Here is a 25,328-nt window from a genome sequence, read left to right on the forward strand (position 1 = left end):
ATCATCACAAGAAGAACCACAATTTGAATCTTCTAAGATTGTCTCCACTTTATCCAGTGTATATTTTATTTGTGCATATCCTTACGGTCTCCATGTTGGACTATGAGCTATTTAAGGGCAGACACTGGGCTTCTGCCTTTCTTTGTATCCCCAGTGTTTAGTATAAAGCCTTGCACGTAGTAGGAACTTATTAAATGTTTGTTGACTTGATCCAGGTCTTCTGACTCCATATCTAGCACTCTTTCCACTATACCACAGTCACATGAGCAACTAAAATGTAAAAAGAATATAAGATTCCACTGGATTTATTATTTCATGATTACAAAAAAGCATTTGACTTAGAGCCTTATCCTCTACCTTCCGCTGTGGTGCCATTGGGGCTAGAAGAACACCGCCCATTAGCCATTCCACTACCTCATGACTGTGGTTCTTAACAAGGGTCACAACACATCTAAGAAAACATGATGAAGCATAGTAAACAGTGGACCAAATATACCAATTTTGTGAGAGACATATCTGATAGATATGTGGGTTGGGCCCCTTATAAGAGGCAAGGCATGGAATTGTTCAAGGTCTCTAAGGATGAAGAGGGTTCGGATTTCATTTTTTTAAATTCACATTTGGTTCGAGAGTGAGAGTGAGGAATTTGGCAATGTCCTAGCATTGTGGTGAAAGTTGCTGCCAAAAATGATTAAATTTACACCAAGGTACCTAATAAACAGTTGACAAAGGACAAAAAATAAAATCTATCCTCCAACAAGTTGTCTTCCATGTAAATGATAAAAATCTTGAGGTTTGATAACTGTAACAGTAGAAGGAGCTTTGCTGAATTATCTTCTGATTTATCTCTGATAAATGAACTGTATAGCAACAATATACAAGGTGTCATTAAAACCTTTGGGACACCATAGGTGTGTATTCACCATTGAAGATTTCTTGTACTGATTTTGAATGGAAGAGAGGAATTGGATTCACTGGAGAGCTGGGGTTCTTAACCTTTTCTGTGTCATGTACCCTTTGACAGTCTGGTAAAGCCTGTGGACCTGTTCTCAGAAAAAATGTTTTCTTTCAAAATTCTTAATTGTAGGAAGTACTAGATTTCAGTCACTGGTGAGTAAAAGTAAATTTTTTCCCATACAAATTAGCAAACCTCCTGAAATCTGTCCAGTATGCTAGGTTATTCATCCCTGTCATAGATGTTAAGGAGTACTGGGTGCTTCTTTTTGATCATGTTCTGGTTGCTTCAGGATCCAGAATATTGGATTGGCACAGCAGATGCACAGTAATCTAGAAAAAGGAAACAGGTTGGTTTGCATTTAGGAGATTGAATAGCACTTTAGTGTCACCAGTATTGCTCCTGACACATGTGCATCTTAACACCAATATTCTTATACTACTGTATGCTTAAGAATCACGGATACCATGAATGTAGAAAGAACTAAAGTTGTAGGTGATCCAACAGGCCAAGGGAGAAAACTTGTGTTATCAAAAAATGAGTTGTATGCAAATGATGTAAAAACAAATCTGTACTAGCACAAGGAGATGGGCGGACCATCTGTGAAAGATTTATAGGGAGGTACAAAGAAGAACCACACAAAATAATTAGGTGTGAATTAGTGGTGAACTACATTGATTAAAGGAGTACCCACATAGTAACTTCTGTCAAAGGCTCATATAATTGCATGAAGGAAAGATGCATTATTCTGCCTGCATATCTCACCAGCTCCCTGTAAATAATATTCAGAAGAAAACCCTCTCCCTTTTTTGAAATAATATTTTATTCCCCAATTACATATAAAAATAATTTAAAAAATTTTTTTTAAGTTTTGAGTTCCATTTTATACCCCTCTTTCTCTTCATTCCCCCTTCCCTGAAATGGTAAGCAATCTGATATAGGTTATACATGTGCAGTCATGTAAAATATATTTCCATGTTAGTCATTTTGTGGAAGCAAACTTGAACTAAAAAAAAAAGTAAGAAAGTAAAAAAATAGTATGCTTCACGCTGTATTCAGACACCATCAATTCTTTCTCTGGAGGCAGATAGCATTTTTCATCATGAATCCTTTGGGATTATCTTGGATCATAGTATTGCTGAGAATAGCTAAGTCCTTCACGGTTGTTCATTGTACAATATTGTTACCATGTGCAATATTCTGGTTGTGTTCACTCTATATCAGTTCATGTAAGTCTTTCCAGGTTTTTCTGAAATCATCCTGCTCATCATTTCTTATAGCTCAGTAGTAGTCCATTACAGTCATATACCACAGCTTGTTCAGCCATTCCCCAACTGCTTGGCATCCCAGACCCTCTCTTTTGTAATGAGTATAGCTATTTTATTTCAGCTCCAGTCCATACTAGGGTTTGACTTCAGACAAAAGTGTGTTTAGGAACACAAGTTCATCTGACCCATCCTCAGGCTCCCCCTTCTCATCTCAAAACCCCTTGACATCATCCCATACTCTCACCTCCTTTCCTCCAGTTTCTGATAACAAGGTGGCCCTGACATTTTCTCCAGCAGACTGCCCACCCAATAATCCCTTTACTCTCTAATATTTAACCTCTTCATACTTATTGGTTCTTTCCCTACTACTACCACCAGCCATACCCAAAGACTCCTCCTTCCTTTAGCCTTCACTATACCCTGCCATTTCCTCACTATATTGTTCTGTTATTCAGCCAAGCTCACTTAGCCTCATATTTCCATGGATTTAATCGCCATCTTTATGCAGATGACTCATATCTGTATGTTCAACCCCAGTCTCTTCCCTGATCTTTAGTTCCATATCAGCATTGAGTGGTGCCTGTTGGACATTTCAGACTGAATACTACAGAGGCATCTAAAACTCATCTTGTCTAAAACAGAACTTGGCATCTTTGTTGTCAGACCTAGCCTTCTTCCAGACTTCCCTACTTCTGCCAAAAGCTCCATCACTTTTCTGATTTCCCAAGTGCATAAATTTACTATGACCCTCTCTTCGTCCCATATCCATTTGGTTGCCAAATCTTGTTGTTTATACCTTTATAACATCTGTTGCATTTTATCCTTTCTTTTGGCTCACACAATCTTATGTCAGGCTTTTATCACCTAGATTATTACAACAGCTTCCCTACCTCCATTGTCTCCCCACTCTGAAACCCTGTTGACTTCTTGTTTCTCTAGAGTAAATTATAAACACTTCTATTTGGCCTTTAAAGCCCCTCACAATTTCCCCCAACCTATCCTTTTATCGTACATATAGCTTGTTTTTTACATAGTTGTTTGCATGTCTCCCTTGTGAGACTGAGAGCTGCGTGTGGGTAGGGACTTTATTGCCTTTCATTGTATCCCCAGCACTTTGCGTAGTGCCAGACACATTATAAGTGCTAGTTTGCTGACAGACTGCTATTTATCGATTGTAATTTAAATGTCCAATGAATAAATTGCCATTTCAATGCTCTTTTGCAGCCTCATGTGTGAAAAACGAATTTTTGAAACTGTGAATAGTGTAAGGCATCCCTTTTTGGTGAACCTTTTTGCTTGTTTCCAAACCAAAGAGCATGTTTGCTTTGTAATGGAATATGCTGCCGGTGGGGACCTAATGATGCACATTCATACTGATGTCTTTTCTGAACCAAGAGCTGTGTAAGTATGCTTTTAGACTTTCTGTGCTTTTTATAAGTATTTTTCTTCCAAAAACATGAACATTAAATTATGATTTCTTCCTGAAGGGTAGATCTATGTAGTTAATAATAAAGCTGTTCTCCTTATTCTTTATCTAAGCTAATATCCCACTGTTCATGTACTTCTTATTCTGTTATTCATAGTAATAAGAAAGTACTAGCATGAATTACCCCAAATAACAAAGGACATTTTTGCCTGACTTTGCTTATTGATTTATGTAGCTCAAACAAATGAGCCTTACAGGGTTTCATTTCCTGCCTACCCAGTGGAAAAACTGCTGGTTTGTAAGTCATAAGATCTAGGTTTGAATTCTGGGTCTGATATCCTTGGTGACATTAGACAAATCACTTTCTCAGTGTCCACCACCCACCCCTGATCATTCGTTTTTTTCTCCCGTCTTCCATCACCTTTAAAGGTCACTTCTTCCTTTAAATTACCGTGATTTGTTATATGTAATGCTGTTTTCCAGTGGAAGTACTAATGGCAATGAGAAAGCTGCCTCCTGAGTGGGTTAGAAGTACCAGTCCTTTATTTCAATTTAGCAGAGTCCGTACTGTATGATTGGTACTTGGTTAGGTGCTATGGGTTGTAGAAAAGAAACAGTGCAGACCCCGTACCCCCAAAGAGTTAACCTTGTTAGGAAGACAGATGTGTACAATTGGAATTGAGAAAAATATAAATATATGATAAAGTATTAAATTATTGAAGCTGCATGTTACAGTTTATAGAGTAGTAGACTTAAAGTCAGAAGGAAATGGTTCAAACCCCACTTCTGACACAGTAATAATTAGAATGCTTTAAGGTTTGCAGAGTACTTCACAAATGTTATTTCCTCTGATCCTCACAACAACCCTGAAAGGTAGGTGCTACAATAGTAGCATTTTATAGGTGAGGAATAGAGGTTAAGTGACTTGCCCAGGGTCACACAGCTACTAAGTGTCTGAGAACAGATTTGAACTCAGGACCACCTGAATCTAGGTCCAGTAATATGAGCAAGTCAGATACCCTCTATGAGCCTCAAGCAGCTCTATAAATAAATTATACAAGGATTTTTATTTCCATACCAGGAGTTACCACACCAACAAAATCATTGGTCCTTGACCCTGATGTTGTTATTCGGTCTTTTTTCAATCATGTCTGATGCTCCCTGACCGCATTTGAGATTTTCTTGGGAAAGATACTGGGGTGGTTTGCCATTTCATTCTCCAGCTCATTTTACAGATGAGGAAACAGGTGAACAAGATTAAGTGACTTGCTCAGGGTCATGTAGCTTTCTGATTATCTGAGACTAGATTTGAACTCAGGTCTTCCTGACTCCAGGCCCAGCGCTGTATGCACTGTACCTCCTAGCTTTCATTATGTACGAGTCTGATGTAACTGCACTATAAAACCCATGAGGGCAATATCTTGTTTTTCATTTCCCCCAACTTCTAGCACAATGCTGTGCACACAGACACTTAATATTTAGTCATTGAATTAAAGGTAATTTGGTTACATAGAACTGGTGTAAAATGTGAAGAGATTTCAAAAATTGTGTTAGGAAAAGTCTTTCTAAATCCTCAAAATGGTAAGTTAACGAAGAGATTAAAGTTAAAATGTCTTCAAACCCTGCAGTTTTTCATCTGTCTTCTGGAGTTTCCTTTTTTCTTGAACTTCTGCCATTTCATTTAAAGCTTTGCCAGGTAGCTATATAAAATCTGTCTGAATATAAAGTATATATAAATACATTTTGAAAATTCTCCAGTCTGTCTACCAATTGTCTGCTCTTCACTGAAAGCTAAAAGATTTAGTGTCTTCAAAGCAGAATGTTATAAATCAAAACCAAAAATCTGTGAAATGTGTTAAATCTGTTTTGCTTTAATTCTTTAAACAGATTTTATGCTGCATGTGTAGTTCTTGGATTGCAATATTTACATGAGCACAAAATTGTTTATAGGTAAGTAAATTTTATGTTCCCGGGATGGGTTTGAACAGGAAGTTAAAGCTAGTTAGACTTTTCATATTTTTATGGTATTTAGTATATGATTTATGCAAATGTGTATGTTAGCCCTTCCAAGGAGCTAATACAGCACTTCAAAATGAAGATGGCAAGTTTTTCTTGAAAATAACATTTTTTTCCCCTGATGTTTTTCTTTCTTCCTAATTAAAAGAGCTCAGGATAGTTCAACCCAGACTGTCACAAATGTAGATTGTGCTTGATATTTCCCTTTCAAATAAGGTATTAAAGTAAACTTGCCTAGACCAAGGTAGAGAAAGACCAATAAAATTTATGGAGTAGCTCATTTACATTAAGAATCTCACTCCTTTCAAATAAATCCATAATTCAAACTAAGTGCCAAGGAGGTATTCCTAAATAGAGAGTCTGGACCTAGATAAGAATCAGTTTATGATTAGCATCAATAAAAGGACTGTGGTAATATCCTTGTAAAACATATGTTCTCTCAAGTAGCTAAAAGATGCTTTCCACACCTTAGACTACTTATTAACTTGGCAAATCCTTCCTTCCTACATAATGCAAAGTTAAACTTTGCTCAGGTTGAAGTCACAAATTCTAAATGAAAGAAGGCAGATTTTGATGAGGTTTTATGGCACTGGGGTTCCTTATTTTAATTTTGTTTTCTTAAGTGATAAAACCCTCCTTCCTTGAGTGTGGTCTTTTTTTCCTACCATAACAGGAAAAACTGAATTCTCATTTATCATATTTGCAAGCAAAGCAGTACGTATTGCCAAAAGGAGATGAAAAAAATAAAAATCTTCAATAGAGGATTTAAACCCTAAATCAGAACTTGGAAAACCTATACTTGATAAAGAGGATATTTGGCCATTTATTAGTGAAGGAATTTATTTTTTAAACCAGATTATATATTCATTTCATTACATTAATTTTAATTTCTTTTCATTTCTTTTTTTCCCCACATAGAGATTTGAAGTTAGATAACTTGTTGCTAGATACAGAGGGCTTTGTGAAAATTGCTGATTTTGGTCTTTGCAAAGAAGGTAATTTACTTTTATTGAAGTTATTTTTCAAAGCCTCATTGTTCCTTTGTATTTTGGTAGTTACCAATATTGCTTGTGAAAGGGAAGGTATGTTTCAGGTACTTACTTTTTTCTCTATTAAAAATCCTTTGAATTGTCCACATATTTTAATTATCATATTATTATGAATTTCACAAAAGTTCAGAGATGAAAGGGACTTGAAGGGTAATCAGATCCAATCCTCCACATCTGAATACTGGAAGATTTGGAAAGAGGTTGAATGATTTGTTCAGTGTCATAGGGGCCAAGCCTTATCTGAAATACGGGTTTCTTATTCCTATTTCAGTATTCCTTCAGCTCCATGATGACTCCTTAATGTCTTACATTGACATGATTGAACACTTGAATTTGCTGGATATCATCATGGGAGACGAGCATTCTCTTCATACGCTAATTGTCTTTATAGAAAAGCGCCAATAAGCTAATTGATCCTGTCCCTGTTAAGCATTGTACAAAAAGCATTATGAAGGCTCAGTACCTTACTTAGAGATACATAAAAATCAGTTTCTTCTAAATTCACTAATTCAGTGAATCTCTGATCTTATCAATGTGGGTACTGCTTCCATTAGTGTAATTTGCAGTCTCTTCATACTTTCTCATTCCTTCTATATTTTTGTTTGTGTTTTCCACAGATTTTCTTCAGTGTCTACTTAACGTACTAGAATCCTTCCTTTAAATCTTTGTACATTTTATGGATACAAGTAGAAAACTAGCTGTTCATCTGCTCTCTTTTGTTCTTGCCACATGACTAGCCTCTTTCATTTTCCTGTCATCCATTTCCTCAATGTTATCTCTTCCTTGTGAACTTATATGGTCATCTTTGGAAACACACCATAGCCTATTTATCGGCATTATGCATCTCTCCATGGTACTTCGCTTTACACAAAGTTTGATTCTTCCGTGATTGAGCATTCCTAAATTCACAAACATATGACATTGTCAGGAAAGCATTTCTGTTGGGGAAAAAAAAAATGGGCCTTTGTGCTAGGCAGTAGCCTAGGGTTGTTAAAACTAGGAGATTGATAGATAGCTACATAGAGAAATGGTTTATTAAATGTTTCCTGTATGCTAGGCACTGGCATTAAGCACTGAGGATAGAAATATAAGCAAACATGACAGTCTCCACCCTTAAGAAACTTCTAATTGAGAAAAACATTACATAAACAGGAGTTGAGAAGTGGAGATTTAGGGGTGCAGGAATGTTGTGGGAATGGCCAGGAAGTGGTATGTAGAGGCCTGGTTCTAGGTGCAGGAATCATTTCTAAATGCAAGGTGAAAGTTACTTTACAGGGCCTAGCATCAAAGGAGATAATATGTATAAAGTACTTTGTAAACTTTAAAGTTCTTTATATAAATATTAACTGTTTGCTACTATGCAGTTTTTTTTCAGATGTTATCCAGCCATTTCCTTCTTCCTCTTCAATTCTGAGCACTGCTCATTAGTCACCTGCAGTGTCTGTCCCAGATATATGTATTAATATGTTCACTCAGGGGAATGGTCTTCTAGCTATACATAATAGGCTAGACAACAGGTATTTTTCGTTCATTTGGTTCTCCCTGTATGGATTGTTAAAGCGGTCTCCTGAGTGTGGCCCTCTTAACATTCTGGGTCTTGATGTAGTCAGCTCACTACCATCCACAAACAGAAGCATTAGAGCAGTCTGGCCAGCACTCGGTAATAATGTCTTATCCATTTGGACCTTGCTGCTCTCCAGTATGGTGTCAGATACCTTGCCTTGTTTGATGTCAGCAATCAGTTATTCACATGTTCATATTAATAAACAGATGTGTCTGTTACTTGCATTTATTAAAAACTCTTGTGTGATCTTAACGTAAATATGAATGATGCCTTGTTTTAAAAAAAAAACACTCAAAGCTTAAGATTTGTTTTTATTCTTTGCAGAAGATGGTATTTTTTGTGCTTAGAAAAACAGTGGGATCTTAGATTCTTTGTACCTTTCAGTCAGCTCTGACTATAAAGATGTGGCCTGCGAGTAGAGTCATTTATGACAGTCTTTCTATTTCCATTTCTCATTTTCACTAATGATATCCTTGATGTTTAAGTTATTCTCATAAAGGTAAGAAAGTATCTTTCTGTAGAATGGTGGGTAGTGAAGGTTTTTCATTTGCCTTTTTTTTCCCCATTTGTAACATGGCCTGCAGCCTTTTGTATCCTTTCTGGATTCTTCGATGCCCTGAGATAGCATGTAACTACTTCCAGGGTTGTGTCGCTGCCCAGAGTGGTTCTCCCCACTGTGAGGTATTCTGGTCCACTCACCCTGCCTGGCTCAGGTAGAATCTGACAGCCCATGAGATACTCAAAAGAGATCCTTGTTAAAGACGCTGACAGAGCCTACTCATTGGGTCTGATGATGCTCACTTGGATCTCACTCCGTACCTTGATCTTGTTCACAGTTTTCCTCCGTCCTCCTTGTAATGTCGCGTGAATTTGTCTTCCAAACCATTGTTACTGCCTTTTCCTGCCACACCCCTGTGCTTGGCAAAGAATCCCAGGCTTATAGGTTTAGAGATAGAGGACAGAGTGGAAGCCATCAAGCCCGAACTCTTCATTTTACAGATGAAGAAATTGAGGCCAGACAAGCCAAGTGTATTGCCCAAGGCCACAAAGAGTAATAGAGGTGGGATTCACACCCAGTTCTTCTGAAGTTGAATCCAGTTTTCTTTCTGTTGCATCATGCTCTTTGCTAGCTAAAGCATTTTATGGGTTTTGCACTTCTTGTTGCTTGTTGTATCCAGCATTAATTGACTCTCTTCTTCCTATATAAGAATGGACCGAGTTAGTAAGCCTTTCAGTGCCCCAAGCGACTCTTAGGATTATAAATTGCTGAATAGGTCTGAGATTTATAAGCAATCAGTAGTCCTTTAACCTCCTCGATTTCTCAGACCTGAGCCACAGTTTCCATTATGCTCGTCACCATCTTCCCCTATGCCCACCTTCATAGTTAAGGTGCCGAATGTCAAAATCATTGACTTTTTTGGGAGAGCTTGTCAAATTCTTCATACAGCATTTTTCTACCTTTTTATCCTCTCCAACAGATGCTGGAATGTAAGCTGCAGTTATCTTGGTGATCTTACTGCTTATTATCACTGCAAGAGACAGTGATCAGAAAATCTATACCCTGGTGTCTCTTCTTGCCTTTGGCCGTTTGAGAACAGTTCTGCCTACTCTTTGATTATCTCTTAACTGTGAATGTGCCTTCTTTTTGTTTCACATTCCTTTTTTCTTCTGTTTTTATTTTTTATTTCAAGAAGATACATCTTGATTTGATTTAGTTGTTCTAATAATATGTCAGTTCATTGGCCATCTTGCCAGAGAGCTCCCTCTTAGATAAAAGTGCTCAGGTTTAAGTTAATATTGATAGACTGTCCCAGAGCTATTTGTTAACTAATTCAGTCCTTCCTCTTCACCACACCACCATAGTTCCTTTCCAAGTGGGAAGGGGCTGTCTAGCACTGGTCTGGTTTTTTCTTTTGTTTCTTACTTTGATTTTTTAATTTCTTTGAGCTTGATCTAGGGGATTTCACTGGTATATATAAGGGAGGTCCCTTTACCAGTGAAGGTTGGTGACTTCTTGGCAAATTTACAGCCTTAGAGAGCTGCTTGAGGCCCTGAGAGGCCCAAATGACTTGCCCAGGGTCTTACAGCCGGGATGTGTCAGAAGTGGGCCTGGAACCCAGATTTTCTGGATTCACCTGTGCTTCTCTTATCTCTTAATGGTTTTTATTTAATGGTGATAACCAACATTTACATTATACTTTAAGGTTTGCAAAGCATTTTGCAAATAGCATCTCAGTGGTCAAAGTAGTTGACCCCTCTACTCATTGGAAAGGAAAATATCAAGGGTGAGGTTTTTTATTTAATACATTTGGGGTTAGAGATGCAGTTTGAATGTAATCAGTGGAAATAATGGCTAGTGGGTATGGACACATCAAATATATTTTCTTGCCTGTGGCATTGACAAGGGACATAGCAGATAAGATTTAAAATACTTCCAAGTTAAGTGAGCTGTCCTTCAGCTTCCCTTGGATGAATGAACTATAATAACTGTGCTCTGACAAAATATACATGGACAACATATAAAAGGAAAGCTAGCTGTGACATAACAAATTCATGGCCTGCCTCTGGGGCCCACCGCAAGTCCCCTAGTAGACTTTCTGAGTAGGAGCTGCTGAGTCAGCTGCTGATCTACACTGAGAGCACATTATTCTGATGAGACTACAGGTTCATGTTCTCTCCACTCTCCCCCTCTCCCCCCGCCAAAAAAACTATATAAAAATGTAGGCACAGTTTTTACTGTTGATGAAAATAGTCAAAACAAAAGAATACTTTATTATGCCTTGAAAGTAATATATAAAAATTTGTTGTAGTAGTGAACAGGACATCAGAATGAGAAGCAGGAGACCTGATTTTTTTCCCCCTATTCTATTAAATGACTTCCTGATTTTTGCCAGGTTACTTGAAGCATCAAATGTGTATGGAGAGTTTATTTGTCAAATGTAGATATTTCCTTATGCCCTATTTAACTATTTAAGGAATTCATGAAGTTTTACTTGCTTTTTAAAAATAATAATATAAGAGATTTTCAGCCTTTTGGAAATATCTATTCTATAATAAATGCTTGTTCACTTAATAATATCACTAACTTGTACAACATACATTTGATGATTACATGTATTAATTATAGGAATAGGCACATTGAAAATTAATTGTACTAAATGATGTTCTCGTATTACATGACAAATTTGTATTTATAACCTTGGCCAACACTTGATTATCTAGAAACTCACTATCTAGATTGTGGGTTTTTACTCTTATTAACTTTTTCTATGGAATTTTTTCCATCTAGTTTTCTAGTCACATTATATATATTCCTAGAAGAAGGAAGAAAAAGTAATAGTCCATTATGAAATTAGTACAAAAGAATGCTGAGAATAGAAAATAATTTTAACAGCTAAAATTATTTTGGATTGAATTTATTTTATTTATTTATTTTGGATTGAGTTGGCTGTTATATATTTAGCCAAATCACCACTCTGTGCACTCTTACTACTCATCAGAAAATGATAAGGCAGGGGTATGCTGGGAGAAGGACCAAAGTGATATGTGAGTTTAGCATCTCCTCATATATTTTTTATTTAGGAAGTTGCCAATCTTCCTAGTTTTTATGTTAGCTCTAGAGGGGAAAAAAAGAACATATGAAGTACCTAAGAAATGATTTGGTTTTTCTGTTTTTCAGGAATGGGCTTTGGAGACAGAACAAGCACATTTTGTGGCACTCCAGAATTTCTAGCTCCAGAAGTCTTGACTGAAACATCTTACACAAGAGCTGTGGACTGGTGGGGGCTTGGTGTGCTTGTATACGAGATGCTGGTTGGAGAGGTAAGCAGTGGTCAATAATGTGTCCTGGGTAGAAAAGAGAGTGCAACCAAAAAGCTTAGGTGCTTTAGCAAAAAATGAGAAATTAGCTTCCATACCTATTCAAAGCTCACCACAATTACCTCTAACGCTTTTGATGCCTGCCATGGTCTTTGCATAGGACACTGAGAATAGAGCAAGCAAGGCCTGGCAGCAGATAAGCAGCAGAACTAATTGAAAAGCCTTCATCAGAAATGAACACTAGCTGTCCTCCAAATCAGAAAGTCAACCTTAAGACAAAAAAACTCACAAAGTAATTCTTTTCTGTCTTTTATAGATTTTACATTTCTTAAAATTTCATGTACACATAGACACTCTTGCTATTTCTAAGTGCAAGATGTCCTAAATTTGTAAAACTATAAAATCCCAGTACCTTATCATGTCATAAATTTTTATTTTAAAGTTGGTTAGGTGAACTTTTCTGTCATGGTTCTTTAGTTCCTATCAGTAGGGGTTGGAGTAATTTTTAAAAATTGATCAGTTCCTGAAATGCAGTCCAACCCTTTTCCCTCCTAATCAATTCTGGGTTTAATTCATTTGTCCATTCCTATGTACTAGTAAACCACTTCTATGACTCTACAGCCTACTACTTATCATAGTCCAGACTGCAGTCATTCTTCATTCACTTATTATTAAGTATGATTAGTCAATCGATAAACATTTATTTTAAATGTCTGCTGTGTGGCAGGCACTGTGCTAAGCACTGGGAACACAAAAAAAGGCAAGACAGTCCCTGCCCTCAGGGAACTCCTAACCTGATGGAGGAGGCAACAAATATATACAAACAAACTATATGAAAGGTAAATAGGAAATAATTAAGAGAGAGAAGAGAAGGCACTGGAATTGAGGGGGATTGGGAAAGGCTTCTTATAGAAGATAGGATTATAGGTGGAATTTATAGGAAGCCAGGGAAGGCAGTGGTAGGAACTGAGGAGGGAAAACATTCCAGACCTGGGGGATGGTCAGAGAAAATGCCCAGAGCCAAGAGATAGAGGGTCTTGTTCAAAATCCAGGAGGCCAGCGTCACTGGATTGAAGAGGACGCCTCAGGAGTAAGATGTAAGACTGGACAGGTAGGAAGGGGCCAGGTGATGGAGGGCTTTGAATCCCAAACAGAGCATTTTATATGTGATCCTGGGGACCCAGTGGGGTTTATTAAGGGGAGAGGGGTTGACTAAGGTCAGAGCTTCGTTTTTAGTAAAATCACTTCAGTGGTCGAATGGAGGATGGGTTAAAGTGGGGAGAGACTGGAGGTAGGTAGACCCATCAACAGGCTATTGCAGTAATCCAGACGTGATGAGGGCCTGCACCAGATGGGTGGCAGTGTCAGAGAAGAGAAGGAGGTATATCCAAGAGATATTGCAGTGTTGAAATTGACAGGACTTGGCAACAGCTTGGATCTGGGGTGAGAGATGGTGAGGAGTTGGTGATGACTCCCAGCTTGCGAGATTGAGGGACTGGGAGGATGGTGAAGCTACAGTAATAGGCGGGGCAGCTAGGGGGTGCAGTGGGTAGAGCTCTGGCCTTGGAGTCAGGAGGACCTGAGTTCAAATCTGGCCTCAGACACATAACACTCACTAGCTGTGTGACCCTGAGCAAGTCACTTAACCCCATTGCCCCATTAAAAAACAAAACAAAACAAAGCAAAAATACAGTAATGGGGAATGTTGGGGGTGGAGGAAGATTTTAGGGGGATGTCTACTGGACATCCAGTTCAAAAACAGCTGGAGATACGAGATTATAGATTTGAGAATTGTCAGCATAGAATTCTTTAGTGATTATATATCTCATTTAGGAGGCTCTATTCATGTTCCAGGGCTTACTTAAATTAAGTAAATATTTATTTCTACTATGTACAAGGTCAGAAAATCTAAACTTCCTGCATTCTACTGAGGAGATACATTTTCATAAGTAAATAAAGTACAATTATTTTCTAAAGTAAATACAACATAAATTATATAGAAGATAATTTTAAAAGGGAGAGATTGCTAATCACTGCAGGGAAGGGAGGGCAGGAAGGTATAAGGGAAGGCCTTTTGTAGGAGGTGGCACTTCCTTTGTAGGATTTGCTTGGAAAGAAACTAGGGACTTTGCAAGGGGGAACTGAAAAGTGAGTGCATTTGAGACTTGAAAAGGCAGTGTGCCTTGTACAAAGGTATAGGGAGGGGAGGAGAGTAACGTCCTTCATGGAGAACAGCTGTAGTAGTGGGCCACTTCATGTAGAATGGAAAGTATGTAAAAGGAAGTAACAAGAAATAATGAAGGAAAGATAAATGGGACTCAGACTGTAGACAGCTTTAAATTTACCATTTGTGTTTCATCCTAAAGGCCATTGGGGGTGGGTGACATGTCAGAACTGTTTTTTAGCAATATCAGCTCGGAATTTGAGTACAGGATAGATTCAAGAGGTGGGGAGATTAGGTATAGGGAGAGCAATTAGAAGACTGTGGCAGTAATCCGGACAAGAAGTAATAAGGTTTGGTTTTTTTAATTTTTAGGCAATTGGGGGTTAAGTGACTTGCCCCAGAGTCACACACGCTAGTAAGTGTCAGATTTGAACTTAGGTCCTCCTGACTTCAGGGCCAGTGCTCTATCTACTGCACCACCTAGCTGCCCCAACAAGAAGTAATAAGGGCCTAAACTTAAAGGAAAGGGAAGAGTGCAAAAGATGTCATGGATGTTCAACATGCTTCAGCAGCTGATTAGATGTAAGGGTTAAGGGAGAGGGAAGAGTCACAGGGTGATTCCAAGGTTGCAACCTTGAGTGACTAGAAAAATGCTGGCTAGTACCATCAACAAGGTAGAAGGAGTGGTCCTGTACCTGGTCTTCCCTTGACTTGAGGGGCTTTGCAAGAAAATTAGTTATGTCTTAGACATGTAGAGTTTGTGAACTGCCTGTGTGACATTCACATAGAGGATGCCAATAGACAGTGATACGGGACTGGAATCCTAGAGAGAGTTGGTCAAGAGAGAGAGATTTGGGGGTGGTGTGCATAGGGATGCTGACTGAACCCGTAAGAGTTAAAGAGCTGACCAAGACAGGCTCCCTTTAGTAGACAGAAGAAGGATGAGCCAACAGAGAGAATGAAACAGAGTATAGAGCCACATGGAAGAACAAAGAGAGAGCATGAGCACAATGTCTGGTAGCCAAGAGAGGAGCGAATAATCAGCAGCCTCAGTAACTGTGGCAGAAACCAAGCGAAATGAGGCCTGACTGACTGAGGCTATTGGGTTCAGCAGTTGAGATTGTTGATTACCTTGGAGAGAGAAATTTCATTCAAGGGGTAGGGCCAGAAGCCAGATTTAAAGGAATTGATAAGTGAGTAGGAAATAAAGAAACCTTTGGGCAGCAAAAGCGGGCAAGAATAGTGACTTGGCATAATAGCACGGGCAAGTGAATTTGTTAGGATCTAAGAAGACCTAGCATAGGCCTAAAGCTTTTGGAAAGAGACCTCAAAGGTCATCTTGTCTAGGCAATCCACAAGTACATACTATGTTCCTGTTCTAGGTGCTGTACTAAGTGAAGAGAGGTCAAGAAAGATTCAGATTGAGAAGAGACCATTAATTTGGGCAGCTGAAATTGTTTTTAACTATGGAGAGAATACTTTCTGTTGAGTGAGATTGGAATACTGCCAGCAGAGAGCGGAAGAGAGAGAGCAAATGGAGACTCTGAATGTAGACGGTATCAAGGAGCTTGTTGAATAAGAAAGGGAGAAGAGATGCAAGAGAGATGAGAATCCTAAGAGCTAATGAACTTTTAAGGGTAGAGGAGAGTCAGGCATATTTATAGGTAACAGGGAAAGAACTAATTAGATAAGAAGAGGCTAAAGATTAGAGAGAGGTGAGATGATATTGGGGACAGTGTGTCTGCTGGGAAGGCAGAAGGGATGGAATGAAGGGTATATGTATTGGAAAGCCCATCTCTTCCCCAGAAACTGGAGTTAAGATAGGAATAGGGAAGTAGCTAGGGAGGAGGAGGGAAGAGGAAGCCCAGAGTGAATGACTTTGCTAATCCAAATCAAGGTCTTCAGCTGAGAGAAGGGTGAGAGATTGCTGTGGAGGCTTGAGAAGAGGAGATAGTTTGAGATAGATACTGTGGGGAGTGGGACAGAGAATCAATTAAGGAGGAGGTGCAAGGGTTGCCTTGGTGCATGGAGGACCCACTTGAGATTAGAGAACATAAATGCGTAATGGACCCAGTAAGCACAATTGCATGATTTCTTATGTCTCTGTTTAGCAGCATATGATTTGAAGCAGAAAACATGGTTGATGAGAGTATGGGGTGACCAAGCATGACCAGTGATAGGATAAAAAAGCAAAAGATTTGAGAGGATAAGATAGATAGTTGGGAGATAAACTGTCATACACGAAGTGGTTGAGATTAGGAAGAAAGGAAAATATGGCCAGAGCAGGGACATTAGGCTGGCAAATGACTGAGGAGTAGAGGGAATGGAAGTCATATGGAATAGAAGACATTTAAAAAAAAAGTTTTAGGAGGGGAATAAGGTAGAGAGAACAATAGGAAATCATAATCGTATAAAGAAATCTCATGGAAATCGAGCACTTGTGGGTGGAGACAAGATCATTGGTGTTACCACCCTCCTGACTCCCCCTGAAATGGCATGGAAGAGGTCATAATAGCTGAATAGACTGAAAAACTGGGAGGTGAGGGTGTGTGAAGGAACATAATGGAGGGGTTAGAAGTTGGAGTAGCAAGGGAGGTTGGTGAGCCAGGAAAGGGAGTTCTTGAAAAAGTAGGAATAGATGGTGTCTGAATACAGACTGAAGCATACTGTTTTTCACTTTTTTTTCTTTTTTTTTCTTTTTTTTAGTTCAAGTTTTCTTCCACAAAATGAGCAATGTGGAAATATCTTTCTCATGCTGCACATGTGTAACGTATCAGATTGCTTACCATCTCAGGGAGGGGGGAAGAAAAGGAGAGAGAGGGAGAATTTGGAGCTCAAAACCTTAAAAAAAAATGTTTACATGTATTGGGGGGGGGGGACATATTACCCAAAAAAAGAAAAGGGAGGAATACTGTCCTATTGTAGATAAATCACCAGAATCTTTAACAAGTGAATAATTTGGATAAAGTGAACCTCAAAGGAAGAAAGGTTACTGAGTGATTAGAGGTAGATAGAAAGTCTGAAAGTGGCCATGAAGAGCAAGAGGTATTCCCATTCCTTCATTATACAGATGAGCAAACTGTATAGGCAGGGCAGGGAAGGAGAATCAGAAGAGATGGAAGATGGGCGGAAAAAAAAAAAGACTGATCATATCGGGGGAAGAGCAAGCTACCTAGAAGACAGGAGGGTATGGGAACAAGAGTATACTTGGAAGAGGGACAAAATGTCAAGAATATCAAGGAAATTAATGGGGGAAAAAGTGGGAGGGAAGGAGGCCTGGCTGTACCAGATCCCAGACTGTACTACAAAGCCAAAATTATTAAAACAATTTGGTACTACAAGAAGTAGAAAGGTTGATCAGTAGAACAGATAAGGTACACAATATACAGAAGCAAGCAAGCTCAGTAGCCTAGTGTTTGAAAGACCCAAAGATTCCAACTATTAAGGCAAGAACTTACCATTCAGGGGCAGCTAGGTGGCGCAGTGGATAGAGCACTGGCCCTGAAGTCAGAAGGACCTGAGTTCAAATCTGCCCTCAGAACAAACATTTGACACTTACTAGCTGTGTGACCCTGGGCAAGTCACTTAACCCCAATTGCCTAAAAAATAAGAAAAACAAAAAAAAAAGAACTTACCATTCAGTGAAAACTGGAAAACAGTATGGCAGAAAGTAGCTATTGACCAACACCTCACACCATGTACAGAGACAAGCTCCATGTGAATACATGATTTAGACATAAAAGGTGAGAGCACAAACAATTTAGAGGAGCATGGAGAAGTGGCCTGTGGGTAGAGAAGAGCTCATGACCAAACAGGATAGGAAGGTTCACAGGAGGTAAAATGGACAGTTCTGATTGCATAAGATTTATAGAAAATTGGCAGAGACAAAATCAGTGCAGTTAATGTTAGAAGTAGGAAATTGAGGAAAAATCTTTGCATCAAGTTTCTCTGATAAAGCTTTCATATATAGGGAACTGATTCAGATTTTTAAGAATAAGACCCATCTTCCCCCATTGGTCAGAGGGTATACACAGGCAGTTTTCAGAAGAAGAAATCCAACTTGTCGGTAGCCATAAGGAAGAAATGTTCTAAATTCTAATAATTAGAGAAATGCAAATTAAAACAACTCTGGAGGTACCACCCCACACACATCAGATTGGCAATATTGACAAAAAAGGAAAATAATAAATGCTGGAGGGGGTGTGAGAAAACAAATATTTTAGTGTACTCTTGAATAGAGTGTGAATTAGTCCAGCCATTCTAGAAATCATTTTAGAACTATATTCAAAAAACTTTTAAACCATGCTGTGTGACATAGCAATACTACTAAGTCTATACCCCAAAGAGATTAAAGGAAGAGGAAAAGGACTCACATATACAAAATTGTTTATAGAGTTCTTTTCTTGGTGGCAAAAAATTGGAAACTGAGAGGATGCCCATCAGTTGGGGAATGGCTGAACAGTTATATGTATGTGTTGGGATGCTGTTGTTTTGTAAGAAATTATGAAGGGGGTAGCTTTAGAAAAACCTGGGAAGACTTGTATTAATTAATGCTGAGTGAAATGAGCAGAATCAGAACAACTTTAATAATAATTTATACAATTTAATAACTGTAAAGTAAATATAACTGTAAAGACAACTGTGAAAATAACTGTGAAGATAAAAATTTTGAAAGACTTTGGAACGCTGATCAACACAAACCACAGTTCCAGAGATCTCATAATGAACATACTATCCACCTCCAGAAAAAGAGCTAATGGACTCAGTATGGGTTGAAGCTTTTTTTTTTTTTTTTTTGGACATGGCTAATGAGGAAATTTTGTTTTGCTCAACTACATATTTGTAACAAGCTTGTTTAATAAGACTTAATAAGTGTCTGCTGTGTGCCAAGCACTTTATAAATATCTCATTTGATCTTCACACCAACCTTGAAAGGTAGGTTCTAATATTATCCCCATTTTACAGTTGAGGAAACTGAGGCAAACAGGATTAGTGACTTGCTCAGCTGTCACACAGCTAGTAAATGTCTAAGGCTAGATTTGAACTCAAGTCTTCCTCACTCCAGGCCCAGCATTCTGTCTACTTGCCACCTAGCTTCCATAGGTGGGAAGGAGAGAATTTGGAACCAAAAATTAAATTGAATTTTTTTTAAAGAGTACCCATGGAAAGATTACCTTAGAAAGGATAAAGCTTTTTCATTTAGACAAGAACAAAAAGAAGAGAGAATGGAGAATGAAGAGGGATTCTGAGGTGTGAAGGAGGAAAGTTGTAATGCAAGGCCTCTATTTTCTCAATTAAGGAGTCAGTCAAGAAGCATTGGTTAAGTCGTCACCATATGCCAGGCATTGTGCTAAGCAGTGAGGACCATAAGAAAAGTAAGAAATGGTGCCAGCTCTCAGGGAGCTCACGTGTTGGTGGGAGACATGTAAACAACTGGATGGAGGTTGTGTAGAATAGATGGGTGCCATCATCTGAAGAGCAGCAGAAGAACCTGGAAGGACCCCCTGCAAAAGGTGGGATTCGAGCAGAGTGTTGAAGGAAGCCAAGAAACCAGAGAGATAGGATGAAGAGGGTTCCAGTTTGGGCAAGTCCTAAGGCAGAGGATTGGGAGATATGTCAGACAGAGGACTTTGGATTTGATCCTGGGGTCAATAGGGAGCCATTGAAGTTTGAGTAGAGGTCACAGGGTCACAACTGCCCTTTAGGAAAATCACTTTGGCAGCTTTGTGGAGGATGCAAAATCCTCAGTGGAGAAAGGTCAGAGTTTAGAATAGCTTCTGCTGAGGATGTAATGGAAAATTGATCAGAGAAGACTAAAGGATTACTGTAGAGCAGTGAGGGCCCAGTAAAATTGGATGAAAGAGTTGTGTATTGAACCCAGTTGACATGGTTGTGTGACTCTCTGGAGGGCCTAGAGTCAAGACCTGAGTTCAAATCCAGCCTTTATGAAAGTGTTTTTCTCTCCTAACTGCATGAAATTTTTTTTTTGTAGCATGCAATAAGTACAGTAAATTTTTGTATTTTCTTATACTTTTCAGTAAATTTTATAACTGTAAAAGTATAATCTGCTTTAAAACATGGTTTGTAAAAGCTTCTGTTCTTAAACCTTCATCAAAGATGCCCTGGATATGTTTGTAGATTTATTCTAAAGATTGTTTAGAAATAAGAAAGTAGATATGTGGCTCATTAGTTTTTTACTTTTTTTAATGATGAGGTATGTGAATTTTTAAAATATATTTTTTTCAATCAACAAAAATCTATCTACCTTTTTTTCTACCCACTTCTCACCACCCCCATTGAGAAAGAAAGAAAAAGAAAACCTCTGTTACAAATATGTGTGTGGGGGTGGGTGTGTGAGTGTGTCTTTGTCTGTGTCTGCATTCTAAGTTCATCACCTCTTAATCAGAACCTGATGGGTAAGATTCTTTCATCATGAGTCCTGGAATCCCATTGCACTGATCAGAGTTCCTAAGTCTTTCAAGGTTGTTTCGCTTTGCAATATTGTTGTCATTGTGTAAGTTATTATTCTGATCTTTCAAATCATATAAGTATTCTTAGGTTTCTCTGAAATTGCCCTTTCATTTCTTAAAACATGTCATTTCATCACCTTTATATATACTTTCATATATATATATATATATATACATACATATATATATACACACACACACACTTTTTATATATATACTTTATACTGTAACTTGTTCAACCATTTCCAAATTGACCAACACCCCCTTTCTAGTTTTTTGCAACCAGCAGAAGAGCTACTATAAATATTTTTGTATATCCCTAGTTACAGTTTGTTTTGTATAAGACTAATCCCTACTCTGTCTTCCCTCTTTTGACCAGTTCAGATGAGAGTGAGGTTCAGGTGTCACCCACTGCCCCCCATCCCTTCTTTTTTATTTATGTAGACTTTTATTTGTGTACCCTGATTTGATATAATTTTCCCCATCCTTCCTCTCCCTTTTTACTCCCTCCGTGCTGTTTCAGTTCTTCTTTTTAGATCATCAAAACCTGACAGAATCACTTTCAAGTCCTGTGTTTAATTAGATTCTGTGATCCCTGATGCTGTGAGGGTTGAGGGGGGAAATGATATATATATTATCTCCCCATATTAAAATGTAAAAATTTATCTTTGTTTAGTCTGTTATAATTGTGCATTTATGTTTACCTTTTCATGTTTCTTATAACTCCTGTTTACACTTTAAAGTTTCAATGCAGTTTTGATCCTTTCATCAGGAATGCTTAGAAATCCTTTATTTCACTAAAGGTCACTTCTTTTCCCCCAAAAGGATTTATAGTTCATATTGTTGTATACGTTATTTTTGGTTGAAATCCTGTATCCTTTGCTTTACAGACTAGCATATTCTAAGCTCTTCTTTACAGTGATGGGTGCTAAATTTTGTCCAGTCATGACTGTAGCTCCTTATCACATGAATTCTTTCCTTCTCACTGCTTGCATCATTGTTTCTGACTTAGAAGCTCTGGATTTGCACTATAATGTTCCTAGGAGTTTTCCTTTTTTTTTTTTTTCTCCAGGAAGTTACTGATGTATTCTTTCTATTTCCACTTTGTCCTCTAGTTCTAAGAAATCTGGACAGTTTTCTTTTAAGATTTCTTGAAATAAGATGTCTGAGTTCTTTTTTTCAGTCTGTCGTAGTGTTCAGATAATCCAGAGATTCTTAAATCTTTTTCCCCTTGATCTGTATTCCAGGTCAGTTGTTTTTCTTGTGAGATAACTTATATCTTTTTTTCTATATTTTTAGTCTTTTGATTTTGTTTTAATATTTTTTTGTTATTTCATGGAGTATTTTCATGGAGTCATAGTTTTTATTTGGTCCATTCTAGTTTTCAGGGAGTTTGTTTCTTAGGTCAAGTATTATACTTCTTGTGTCAAGCTAGTAATTCCTTGTCTAATTCTTTCTTTTCATAATTATCATTTCTTTTTCAATTTTTTCCTTTAGCATTTTGATTTATCATAAAATACTTTTAATCCTTTTTTTTTTTTAAATTCTTCATCTCTTCTAGAAATTCTAGTTCAGCTTGTGCCCATGTTGTGTATTCCTTTGAGGCTTACCTTACAAATTATTTGGAATCCTTCTAGATTTGTATCTTGAGGGTCCTCGTCACCTTAATAACTTTTTATGATGGGATTCTTTTTTTGTTGTTGTTGTTCATTCTTCTAGCCCACTTCCTAATGTTAGATTTTATGTTAGGGCCAGGCTTGAACACTTCTTGAGTGAATGTCTAGGATAGTCCTAATATAGCTTTCTTGTGGTACTGAGTATTGTGTTATTCTGAGATCTCAGGAACAGCTCAGGCTAGGGATCTGCAGGCTTTCATTGCTCCCAGAATGGTCTGAGCCAGGGCAAAATCTGATCTCTGTCCTCCTGGTCTCAGCTCTACAAGTTCTTGACCTGGATTTGGGTCTGAGCAACAACACACCTGTGGGCTTGCTGTGGTTGGAGTTCCAGTGGGCTGCAACTGGACTCAGTCCCTGTTAGCCAGCTGGGAACCAAGTCTGCTGGTTCAGAGGGACCAGAAGTATTCCTGCCCTGGTTATTCTCCTGCAGGCTTCAGAACTGCATGCACAGCAGCCATACCTCAGTAAAGCCACCTCAGTAGGCAGGGTAAACCAAGTTAAGGGTATCCACCAGGCCTTAAACCCATTAATGAGTTAGGGGAGTGTCTACCCCAAGCACATGAGGACTTCTCCAGGTAGAATGAACAGATGAGAAGAGTTGTTCCAGTGGCCATGAAGGCAGCTGAAGTAGGCATTGTGGAGCACTTAGAGCTTGGTCAGACATCAGATATGCCAAGGTCTCATCCACTGCCTCCTGGGCATTGCCCGTCATTCTGACTTCTCATCTTGCCACTGGACTCTCTGATTACTGGAAGAGAGAGCGAGGCTGATGACTTTTGTGCAGCTCTGCCTCACTTAAATCCAGTTCACAGGCAAGTCAAGACATCACCCTGTGATGTCATTGGTCCTCTTCAGAAACGAAGAACGAACAACAACTATTTCTGAATGACTCCAGGGTCTGGTAGTGGCCAGGCTGGACAGTAACTACTAGAAGCAGATGCCTCTAAGCAATTGAGTTATACATTTAGCTCTTAATTGCTTATGAACTGACTTTTTTTCCATTTTGTTATTCATTAATACCTAGAAGATGATAGTTAAGGAAAAATATCTGAAGAGAAAATTAAATTATCCTGTTTTATTATATCACAGCAGTCACTGAAAAAAAATCATGGTCATTTTTTTTTTTTTTTTTGTAGTTCTGGTAAAAAAAAAAAAAAATGAAGGTTGAACCTATTCATTAAAATGAACTTGTAGCATTCAGTGTATTTTTACTATACGTACCCCACCCTACCCCACACATATCATTACCAATAATTAATATCTGACCAGATTTGGCATGTGTTTATTTTTTATGTACTTCTACCAGTCTTAGGATTGGCAGAATTCTAGCAGTAGATGAAAAAGTAGCAGATCTTTCTTTTCCTCATGCCAAATGAGCATGAAGGTACCAGACTGGCAATTGTTTCCTGATTAAACTGAGCAATTAGCCCTGAATCACAGAATCTGAGAGTTGGCAGGGACCTTGACAGCCATCTAGTCTAAGCCATACCTGAAAGAAATCCCACTATGACATAATCAACAAGTGAGTATTTCACCTCCACCTAAAGGCCTAAGGAAGGGGGAAACCTGGCCACTTCTCAAGGCCTCTCATTCCACTTTGGGACATTTCTGGTGGTTACCTAAATTCCTACCCTCTGCTCTGGAGCCAGGAAGATCTAATTCTCTGTCCCCGTGACATTGTGTCTCATCTGAGGCTTTTCTTCTCCAGTCTAAATATCCCCAGTCTCCAAGCCAACCCTTGTGTGAAGTGGACTCCACGCCCTTCGTTATCCTGGTTGCCCTTCTGTGCGCACACTCTAGTTTATTACTCTCCTCCTTAAGCTGTAGTGCCCAGAATGGGACACAAATACACTAGATCAGGTCTGACGAGGGTAGGGTACAGTGGGACTATTACCTTCTTTCCCTGATGCTGTCTCATCTGCACCCAGGGCCTCCTCGGCTTAGATAGAACATCCAACTTCACCCTGTGGCCTTGTCAGCATGGAATGACCCTTTCTAAGAGCTGTGATCTCCTTCTTCTTCTCCTTGACCTCCTCCTCTTGAGGAGTTGCTCCTGGAGCCTCCATTTTGTAGAAGGGCCCAGTCCAGCCTGTATTCCACTCCTGTCCCTGTTCCTAGCCTCCAGACTTCAAAACCAAATTCTGTTATCTAGAACTCTTAAGGAGACTTGTGAATACCTGAGTTCTTATCTTTCTGAACTCTAAAACTTTTTTTTTTAATTTGACCTTCTTTGATGAATATCTTTCTAAATAAATTACAAAGTTCTCTGCCTTTTTGGAGAGTGAAGGTGTAGACAGAATAAATCTGTTATTCATCAACATAGGGAATTCTTGATGAAGAAACTCCCTCCACCAATGCAGATTGGCATCTGCTTTTCCAACTTAGAGCATTAGAGAGCCTCCTGAGGGCATTGAGACATTAAACCCAGTGACTAGTAAATGTCAGAGGTAGGACTCAAATTCCAAGACTGTTTCTCTGCCCACCACACCATTGTGCCTCTCTCCCTGCAGTCTTAAAAAGAATATACTGAACAAAGGTAACCTTTCTGAAGTTGTGAATACCTGTTCTTGTGCCTCTCCCTAGTACAATGAATCACCAGCAATGACTGTGACTTGTGTTTTCAGGCCTGCTTTTCATAGTTTTGCCTGTCATCTATAACTTGTCATGTGAATAGAGCAGCTTCCCTCTAATTTGCTATTTTGAATCTGCATCAACTTAGAAACAAGATAACCAAGCATATTAGAATTGTGTATAGAATAAGATTAAATTGGCTCTGAATGTGACAACGTTAGTGGATCTTTGTCATTGCCTTTTTTCTCATTTCCTGGTTGTGCCCCTCTGAGGTGCGGCGATAAGGAAGCCAAGCTTCAAGTAATGGCAGCCCTTGTAGCCCACGAAGTCATTTTAACTCACCGAAGGCT

The 25,328-nt window shown here is 38.6% G+C and overlaps 1 protein-coding gene across 3 annotated transcripts in view; it reads left to right on the forward strand.

The window, feature by feature from the left end:
• LOC114030683 (serine/threonine-protein kinase N2) overlaps window positions 1–25,328 on the forward strand; it is a 170,643-nt gene that overhangs the window by 142,577 nt on the left and 2,738 nt on the right. For all 3 annotated transcript variants that reach the window (XM_027845537.1, XM_027845556.1, XM_027845546.1), the window contains exons 16-19: window positions 3,448–3,624; window positions 5,537–5,599; window positions 6,584–6,660; window positions 11,958–12,100. In XM_027845537.1, coding sequence (XP_027701338.1) covers window positions 3,448–3,624; window positions 5,537–5,599; window positions 6,584–6,660; window positions 11,958–12,100 — 460 coding nt within the window. The remainder of the gene's footprint in view (window positions 1–3,447; window positions 3,625–5,536; window positions 5,600–6,583; window positions 6,661–11,957; window positions 12,101–25,328) is intronic.

This window comes from Vombatus ursinus, unplaced genomic scaffold (assembly GCF_900497805.2).
Source record: "Vombatus ursinus unplaced genomic scaffold, bare-nosed wombat genome assembly UNPS02005264.1, whole genome shotgun sequence".
Classification (NCBI taxonomy): domain Eukaryota; kingdom Metazoa; phylum Chordata; class Mammalia; order Diprotodontia; family Vombatidae; genus Vombatus; species Vombatus ursinus.